The 10,024-nt window shown below is 39.9% G+C and overlaps 1 protein-coding gene across 1 annotated transcript; it reads left to right on the top strand.

The window, feature by feature from the left end:
• Positions 1-6: 6 nt before the first annotated feature.
• On the top strand, positions 7-5,422 carry slc25a29 (solute carrier family 25 member 29). Its single transcript, XM_020603793.1, has 4 exons — positions 7-283; positions 2,171-2,214; positions 2,533-2,616; positions 3,361-5,422. Exons 1-4 carry the CDS (start codon positions 256-258, stop codon positions 4,129-4,131), a joined length of 927 nt encoding a protein of 308 aa, XP_020459449.1. The 5' UTR covers positions 7-255; the 3' UTR covers positions 4,132-5,422.
• The last annotated feature ends 4,602 nt before the right edge of the window (positions 5,423-10,024 follow it).

Here is a 10,024-nt window from a genome sequence, read left to right as displayed (position 1 = left end):
ATAAAAATAAACAGCATACAAGCTAAATAACTGGTTAGAAAAAATTAAATTGTCAGCATTCAAAGCTGTCAGGTTTTAGAGGGAAGTCGGTGACTAGCTAGCTAACCGCGACATTAACTGCTAAGTGAAAGTGTCAATTATTAAACAGTTTGGGTCAGTTTCTGTGTACAACGAAGTAAACGGCTTAAGTTTAAGTTGTTGAGAGTCCTCATTTAGCGTTAGATAATATTTGGTCATCCTCAGCTAGGTGACGTGATGGACTTTGTTGCTGGATGCATGGGAGGTAAGTCAGTTGCAGCACCATTTGCATTAGCCACTTTATTTATGTTGTAATTTTTGAAAATTTGTTTTATATGCCTATGAGCCGTCTCGATCAGAGTTAGTTTGACTTGGATTGAAATGAACTTCTGTTGTTTTTGACGCCTGAAAAGCACAAACATGCCTAGCTCTGCAAATGCTGGTGTGATGCTACGCTATCACAGGATTACAGAGGTATTTTCGAAATTCCACCGCAGGTGTGGACACTGAAGCTGAGCCCGTCGGCTAAATGCTGCTGTTTTGTGTTTGACCTGGTACTGCTGAGTGTAAAGTTGTGAGTGACTTGTGCGTCATGCAAATAATGTAAATGTCTGTCCTTTCTTCCTTCTTCGTTTTATTTCCCCTCCAGCAGTTTTGTGATGGCTAACAACGGCTTAATGCAAAAGGTTAGGTTACCGATGTTGACCAGTAAGGATAAACCTTGCATTGGCATGTCAAATGTAATACAAGTTTGCACGGTTAATAAATGTTTGTTTCAGAGAAATACAAACAAACAACGCTATATACGTGCAACCAGAGCCTTCAAGCTATGGCTGCTAAGTTTACACATACACCATAGGCAAATAGTATGAAACGGTCAGTACACACCCCTTCAAGGACCAATCCCATGCTCTCTTTATTTTACAGTGAGATATCATGTGGTGTCCCACCCTCTCACAGTGTGGTTGAGCTCAGGGAGGCAACTAGTTAAATGGGAAGCAGGTTGTTAGTGATCAAAGATGGCCTAGTTGGTGCCAAACTCAAAATGAGCTTAGCTCATTAGCATTGTTTAAGTACAGAGTTCAGATATTAAAAGATGGGTGGTGGCACATGACAGCTTGATGATGACAGCTATGATTTAAGGCCTCGGTGCACTGAGGTCAATGACCGCTCATTGTGTCAGACACCCTGCTTGTGTTCTTTCCCTGGCTTACAGATGGGACTCACTCCTACGCCCATTTATTTTTTCAAATGGTCATGTGTCTGGGATTGTGGGCACTTATTCAAGCGCTAGTTTCCTGGGGTAACCTTCGAAGAACTGTTGTTTGTGTCAGTCCAGGAACTGTTGTCAGATTTCAGTTCAATGCTCAAACTGGCATCACTACATAGGCGTGTGCTACATAAAACTTGTAAAGGCATGCTAAAAAAGGTTTCACACATTTAGTGAGCTGGCTCTGACTCAGACAGTCTTACCCTGGAGGAGATGACAGCGTAAAATTACACAGAAATGCCAACAGCAAGAGTTTTGGCCTTCAGTGGCCGGTCACTTAGGCCAAAGACTAATTTATTTAGTCTGATATGTAAATGGAATCACGAGTGAGCGGCCATAATTTCCTGACATTGGCATGAGTCAGAGTCAGCTGTTATCATTTTTGAATAACAGACGTCTACGACACAGATGAATAAGCTAATCCAGGACTGACAGACTGATGGACATTAACCGTGAGCAGAGGCAATTCATTGTCAGTTTTAGTTTCAGTATGAGGAATGTTGAAATATTGTTAATATAGAAAATGACCAGTCTTATCCTTTAATGTTTGCATAAAAGGCTGAAAGACCTTGGTACATGTCTAGTTTTGAAAGAATGTGATAAGAAATACAGTCAAGGCACATGGTCACCTTGTTATTCTTTTTTTGTTTGTTTTGTTTTTTGCCAACTTATTGAGTGTTTGTGGCATTCATAACTTTTATGAGTATGAAGTTTGAAAGGTCTTTGAGTAGGTTTAAATGAGGTGATGTGGCATATGAGATTGTATTTTTGTTATGTGTGATTTGTAAATAAAAAAAAACATTTAGTGTTGAATAAAAATACTGGTGTACTGTTTGCAAAGTGATTACCTTTGCTCATTGTATCTTTTCCCTTTGTGTTTAGGTGCTGCCGGGGTCTTGGTTGGACACCCATTTGACACAGTTAAGGTAGCAATTTTTTTTAATGCAGAGTAAAATTACTGACTTTTATAAAATTTTTTAAAAGCTTTATAAGTAATCCTCTGGTTACATGCCCCTCTATAAATGTAAGACATTTTCAAATCAAAAACTTCATTAAATTTCATTTCATTCCTTTTCCTTTCCCAGAATGACATGTTTCTCTAATCCCAAGTGCTAAATGTTATTTGCCAAGTTGCCGTGCCAGAGGTGTACATTGTATGCACTGACTTCAACGTTTCTCTCCATTTGTCGTCCCTTTTCTTCCTGTATACAGCACAGATGATTAAAGTGTGCCATCTTTTCTAGGTGAGACTGCAGGTCCAGTGTGTGGATCGACCTCTTTACCGTGGCACCTTTCACTGTTTCCAGTCCATTATTCGGCAGGAGACGGTATGTGGGTTTATTTTCCATACAAATCTAATGCTGTTATTCTTATGCAGTAACAATGCTAATATGATGCTATGTCGTGTGTTTGGTTTGCTGTCAGGCTTGTTTGATTGTCCTCTGCTGACCTGAATAATCTTGGGGTTTTTGTTTGTTTTAATTTTTCATTTTAATGAAATTATTTTTTTCCCCTCTTTTGTTCTAACTTTTCTTCCCACCAATAAGGATAACTATTTTCAGCCTGTTTTTAAAACTTGAATATACTGTACATCATAAGACTTATTATTCAAAGCTTCTGAAGAACGTCCTATAGCAGATCTCTCAAAATGCTTGAGCACTTTTGGGTAGAAGCAAAGTGACAGCAATGATGCGGAAGTTGAAATGGAGTTTGTTACTGTGATGTTGTGAAAGCTGTGGACATGCAAAAGCTGTATCTAAATCCTTTGTTTTTTGTGGTAGTGGGAGTAACTGCAGCTGGTTGTTCTGAAAATGATGCATGTTGTGCACCCTGCTTATTCAAATTATAGTACAGTAGTAAGATGACACATGTGGCCCAGTACTTCAATCACAGTCAAATTATTTGAGGCTATGTAACTAGAAGATGCACTTAAAGGAGACAGATAATTAAATCCAAATTTGCTAACACTGAAAATGTTTGGTTTTATTTTAAAGGTAAATCAGCATAATTTCATTTTCTAGTGATGTGCTAAAATACCTGGTCTAACATGACATCTCTGATCCTCTTTAAAGGCTTTTGGTTTGTATAAAGGCATTGGATCCCCCATGATGGGCCTTACATTCATCAATGCTATAGTGTTTGGTGTCCAGGGGAACACCATGCGTCTGCTGGGACATGACACACCAATGAACCAGTTTCTTGCTGGTGCAGCAGCAGGTGCCATTCAGTGTGTCATCTGCTGCCCCATGGAGCTGGCTAAAACCCGCATGCAAATGCAGGGTACTGGAGAGAAGAAGTCTTCTAAGAAGATGTACAAGAACTCCGCTGACTGCTTGGCGCGCATCTACAAACGGGAGGGTCTAAGGGGGATAAACAGAGGCATGGTGACTACACTTATTCGTGAGACACCTGGCTTTGGAGTGTATTTCCTGGCCTATGATGTGCTGACGCGCAGCCTTGGCTGTGAGCCTGACGATCGTTACTTGATCCCCAAACTTCTGTTTGCTGGGGGCATGGCTGGTATTGCCTCCTGGCTCTCCACATACCCCGTGGACGTGATCAAATCACGGCTCCAGGCAGATGGAGTGGGTGGAGTCAACCAGTACAGCAGCATTGCTGACTGTGTACGGCAGAGCGTAAGGAGAGAGGGTTGCATGGTGTTTACACGAGGCCTCACCTCCACACTGCTGCGAGCCTTCCCTGTGAATGCAGCTACCTTTGCTACAGTCACCCTTGTCCTCATGTACGCTCGGGGGCCGGAGCAAGTACCACAAGACTGCGAGTCAGCTCAGCCAAGCCACCGCGCACAGATACAGCAACAGGTCCAACCCTCCAGCCTGTGAGAGTGGAGGCCTCACCATCAACCTGGGCACTTTACAAGAACATGGAAAGAGAAAATACATGAACCCTTTATTACCATTTGACTCAGTTACACATCAAATCAGTCATTCCCAGTTTTTAGTCATAAAAAAGATGGTTTATATTAAACGATGGTTTTTACTTTATCAATAAGGAAACAAAGGAGAAGCTTATTTATTTTTTTAGGAATAATTTAAGTTTCAGGTTTGCAAACTTTGAAAAGGGATGGTGTTACCTCCAATAAGATGAGTTATAGGAGCTGTGAGATTAGCAAAAGCTTTCGGTAACAGCTTTTATGACTATTCTTGTAAGATTTTAACTTGTTCCTGAGCCACAAAACTGAGGGTGTGGCTGGGTAGTGTACACACATGTAAAATTGATAGCTCTGTTTTACATATATATCTATATATATCTATATACACACATACATATTTGATTTTGAGTAATTTGTCGCGACATATTCTGCCTTATAATATGAATAGTGTTATTTTGTGTAACAAACCTGTAGCACATGTTTGTATTTCAACTATTTCCTCTGAAGAGTCAAGTGAGAAGGAATGTAGCATGTGATAAGATTGAGAACTTATCACTTTTGTCTGCTTTTAAACCAAAACACACATTGCAGCTATAATCCGATCATCACTAAAGCACTATCAGTCCATGTAGCCCATGTTAATAACCAGCATGGACAAAAGTCTTCTGGTCTGAAGGGCTCTTCGGGGACTGAATGCAAAGTGTCGGTGTATGAATCAGGATTGCAGGCAGCATTATTGTTTTGTCTTGTTTGGCATGTTGAGTTTTACCAAATAATGTGAAGTTCTATCATTTTAATTTTACTGCTGTATTAAAAGCTTAAACTGGAAGTGGAACGTAGCCCTACATGTGACACTGTGTTTGTTCCACTGTTTTATTTAAATGTTTAAATTGAATTTTATTCTATTCTGTGGATGTCGCCACTGAATACTGTTTTTCAGCACAGTTGAAAGTGATACATGTTACAGTTGTCAGTTGAGTTTTTTGTCAACATTAATGTGCAACTGAGGCCGCTGTCCCCTTGGGCACACTTTGTTCATTTGTGACAGTTTAACTCTGAGGTTCCTTAAACTGCATTCTGGTTTTGAGAAACTGCAATATACTGCTTTTGATTTATGACCATATATGAACTCAGAAACACTGGAATGTTTTGATAATTATCAGCCTGCTGTATGAGAGGTTGCCAGCTACTGCCTTGATAAAACTGGATGATTATTAAAAAGAAAACTTGGAGTTGTTAAACACTGGTTTATTGATGCAACCTCTTTAAATATATTGAAGATACTGAAAAAATGCTATCTCAGTAAAGTTAGTTTCTTACCTTGGATTAGAAAGACTAACATTACAGTATGTCTCTGTGGAAGAATTTAAAGGTATTGTTTGTCCAAGCTTCATGTGTTTTTACTTGTACCAATAGTTGATATACTGTGTTAAACCTTCAGGACTGGGGCTTTAAAGTTGGTAAGTTAGCTTAAGTTCTTGCTGTAAGTCGGAGCTTTTCTCCAGCAAATCATCAGTTCAACTGATAATTTGCTCCCCTAAAGGCTGTTCCAGGTATTTTCCAAAGTTGTGTAACTGGCAGCAAATCGAATTATATTTACTGGTTTCATATGTGTGTGTAAAGACTATGAAAAGCCACAGGGGAGCAGAAAGCCACAGATGCACCAAGACTTATGTTGAATGTAACACACCTGTATTGACTCACAGATGTTCTGACTCAAACTCTGATCATTAAAAAAAAAACCAAAGGAGTTGACAAACTCACAGGTTTCTGGGAATCTAAGTGTTGCTAGTCTGAACTGTTCAGTGCTGCCAAGGCACTGGAAAATCTCCAAGGCTTTATTGTGGTTTGCTGGTGATAAAAATGAAAAAGGGGACGAGTGCAAATGAATGGTTGCTGTGTATGTAAACGCTGCTCGTGTGTATTCCTCATTTCCATCTTTTCAACAGTGACTGTTATCTCTGGCTGTCGAGGTTGCATCTAAGAAGACTCTGCCATTTAACTGCTGAAATCCAGCCGATGTGAAAGATGCAATATGTACAGAATGTATCTGGTTAATAGCAAAACAGACACGTGATATTTTTGTAACTAAGTTGTATATAACTTATTGGTCTAGATTTGTAACTGATGATCTGTAAATAAACATAATTCAGCAGCTACATGTTTTTTCATGCAGTCTTCTCTATGCTTGCTCTAAAAAATGGGTTCATACTTAAGAGTAAATAGGTCAGAGCAAAATTTATTTAGGCTTAGTAAGACTCATTTGAGAAAACATTTTTCAATTATTTAGGCTCAAACCCAGAACCTTCTTGTTATGAGGCGGCAGCACTAACCACTGCTGCACCATGCCACCCTTTAATAATGATAATATATCCAGTAGCTGTCAGTGCAGTTTTAAGGACTGAAGTGCCATCTGCTGATGTGCAGTGGTAATAGCAACATCTATTTTTAATTGTGATTTAAGTAAACCAGGTCATTTTAAAATGACTAAAAACCTCCATAAGACAAATGAGGAAAATAAAAAGAGCTATTTTTTTTAAGAAATGCAGTAAACATCAACAAAACTACAGTTCACAAATTAAAGGTCACTCTTTATTTTGCTTCTCACTGAAATGCTCTGTCACAAGGTCATCTCATACTGACACAAAGGTTTTTCCTCATTGTTAGACTTCACTGCCAACCTCAGAAGACAGAATACAAACATCTGAATGGCCTCTGTGTTAGCGTGTGTCAGGAGTGTGATTTTACTCCATGTTTACCTAATTTACAGCCACTTACTTTGTGAGACATTCAAGCCTAAAATATTATGTTGAAAAAAACACCAATCTCATTTCTCTCTTACCGTTCAAACAAAAATAAAATAAAAAATGTGTTGCTGCCTGTATGAACTTGCATGATGACGCCCTGTGCTCACACACACATACACAGTCAGAACAACCACTAGAAGACAATGAACCTCAAGTGTACCTTTTCACAGTGGGCAGGTTGACACACAAGACGACTGGGACCGTTCACACTGTGATGCTGCTCCTGCTCTCTTTGATCAGAACAGGTAATTCAAACCTTAGCTTGTAACTTTGGTTTGATAATAACCCTCCTTTTTATCTTTCATTTACAGGTGTAAATGAAAAAAAATGAGTTGATATTTGCAGGAAATATCACATTTTCATGTGAAGAAGACTTGTTTTCATATATAGCACATCAGCACACACAAAACAAATGAATACACTGGCATAGTTAGTAATGGAGAGATCCAGACAGCTGAAACAGAGGACGAGAAATGCACTTCGCACATCAAAGATCTGACAGCGGAGGGTGTTGGATATCACCGCCGCCAACAAAGGCCAAATGTCTTCTCTCCTCACAATAGCGAGTGTAGTCAACATTCAAGTCTCATGTCTACTGATGCACAATGCATTTCACAGCTGAAAGGAGACAAAAAAAAAAAATCTGTCATAAAGACTCCTTTTTCTTTCTTTCGGCGCCCTCAGCTGCCACAGAGTTAAACCTCGTGTCTGGCAAAGCAGAGTCACTCCAGTGTCTTCTCCTCGCCTACATGGAGCAGGGACGGGTCAGCCTGGTGTGGGCGGATGAAGCCAGCACTGAGGTAGAAGAAGACTCCCACCACCAGATAAAACAGCAGTCTTCATGCTGTATAATTCTGACTGTGACTCTTCAAAGTCTTGAAATCAGGAACTTTAGGTGCCAGGTGACTGAATGAACAACTCCGGGTCTGTTTATGATTGACTGTAATATATACTGACACACACTAAAACATACATGCACACAGTCACGTAAGTCCACATGCAGGTCACCTTGCACAGCTGTACTTTGGCGTTTGAGGCAACCCCTGGAATACTGCAAAATAACCAGTAATATACTCTAAAGTATCTTTACAGTTCACTACTGTAACTTGCATAGCATTATGGCTCATTTCCATGACATCCGGTGTTTTAGGCTACAGTAGAGTCGTAAGAACAGGATTAATTGTGGAGAAAATGCAACCAATTCAATGGTATATGTTAACTGTAAGCCTAGTGTCTGCTCATAACGTATTTTTGCAGGTGATAGAGTTTGGACATTCTGTGGCTCAGCTGTTTGCAGACCTTTATTATGGACACAAGCTTTTCTGTAAACATGCTTAATTTTATTTTTGTTTGCAGTGCTGCTGGCTTCAGTCTTCAGCTCTTTTTCTTTCCCCTGCCATCACACACACATACATTACACATAGCCACAGCAGGTGAGAGACTGCCGGAGTCGGTCCCAGTGTTGCCCTATTTGCATTTTAAATGCTTGCAGCCAGCCCACCACTGTGTTCACAATGCAGTGAAGCACAGTCAGTCGACACACGGCCAAGAGACTGAGGGGGATGAACAGATAAAAACACAAACACTGACTAGAAAGGCGATGATTAAAGAGGAGAAATCATACCTGGATAAGATAGGGGACTCACATATCACATGTAATGGAGGCAGAAATGCCAGTCAGATTGTGAATATGTTCACTTTCTTGGTTTTATCTTTCAAAAACAGGATGTGATGGATGAAAGTAGACTGATCACCTTTTTCTGCAATGTGTTTAAAAGCATTAAGGTGAATAGAACATAAAGGTAAAGAGGGAATGTAAGCGAGATAGAGCCAAGAGTAAATCAGAGTACATAAAAATGTCCCTGAACTCACACTCAGAGCTGAAGATCTGGGGATCCTGTAGCATATTCACTATGTCTGTGCTATACTGAGAGCAGTGAGGCACTTTCAAGGTCTGCGTAATGAAGTTATATTCATTCAGCTCTGAATTGTACAAAAGTCTCTGCTACTCAATGTATTGTAATCTGTTTTCACTCCAGCTACAATGAAAAATTATATGAAATAAAGTAGATTTTAACATGAATAGATGAACAGATGCCTTTCAGTGTGACCTCCGTCTTATATTCCCCTCCACTGCCGCAATTTTCCAACACTTCATTTGACCCTTCCATACATACCATGTTATCATCAACTTTCAATATTTACAGTAAGTTTATAGTTTGTCTTGAACTTGCTGCTTGTGTTTCAAAGTTTTCGACAGACCCTAACCCTTAAAGCTTTTTCTGGTCAAGATTTCAAATCTGGAGGAAGAGGAAGAATTTAGCATTCACACATATCCATACCTTTACACAAGTGGGCGTCTGTATGCATGATCTCAGCTTGTAATGTCAGAAAAACAAACCAAAGTGGTGAAACTGTGTCCTTTCTTTTGTACCCCCCGACTACACACACATTGTTCAGAAAGCTGATAAGCTTTAGGTCAAAAAAGCCTTGAACCCCAGCGAACTCAGTCACCAGCTTGTCTGCTAAGTGCCTAGAGTGGACAGATCAGTGGGGGCCAAATGCTGCTGTCTCGTGTTGTGTGGGGGGTGGTGTGTGTGGGGGGGGGGGTTTAAAAAGCAATAGTGTCGGGGTCTATATTAGGGTTTGTGGGGGTTGGGGGACAGTCTCTGGGATTGTTGTGTGTGTGGAACAAAAGGCCTTGATTAGTGAAATCCTGCAAAAGGCAGGAGAGGAGGTGTTAAAAGTAAGTGGGGAAACAAGCAGACCTGGAGCTCTGGAGCCTTCCTCTCCTCTTATGAAGCTCATGTCCACACCCTGTCTGCATATATCCACTGTAATCCACAAATTAGCCATAGGGATGTTCAGATCGGAGAATAGCTGGAATGAATGATTGTAGCTGGAATGAACCATTTCATCACATTGTTCCTTTTAGTTCCCTATATTTTTGAATTGAGGAAGAATTTAATAATTTTAACAAGCAATAGAAGGAAACTGGTCAAAAATTATTCAGCCACACAAGAATTTTTTTTTAAA

Source organism: Monopterus albus, unplaced genomic scaffold (assembly GCF_001952655.1).
Source record: "Monopterus albus unplaced genomic scaffold, M_albus_1.0 scaffold62.1, whole genome shotgun sequence".
In the NCBI taxonomy this organism is placed as follows: Eukaryota; Metazoa; Chordata; class Actinopteri; order Synbranchiformes; family Synbranchidae; genus Monopterus; species Monopterus albus.
The sequence above is the reverse complement of the archived record's forward strand: the minus strand, read 5'-3'. Positions and strand labels throughout refer to the sequence as shown.

Coding starts and splice junctions, on each gene's coding strand:
- slc25a29 (XM_020603793.1), top strand. CDS start 256: ATGGACTTTGTTGCTGGATGCATGGGAG. Junction 284..2,170: donor TGTTGCTGGATGCATGGGAG/GTAAGTCAGTTG, acceptor CTTTGTGTTTAG/GTGCTGCCGGGGTCTTGGTT. Junction 2,617..3,360: donor CCATTATTCGGCAGGAGACG/GTATGTGGGTTT, acceptor TCCTCTTTAAAG/GCTTTTGGTTTGTATAAAGG.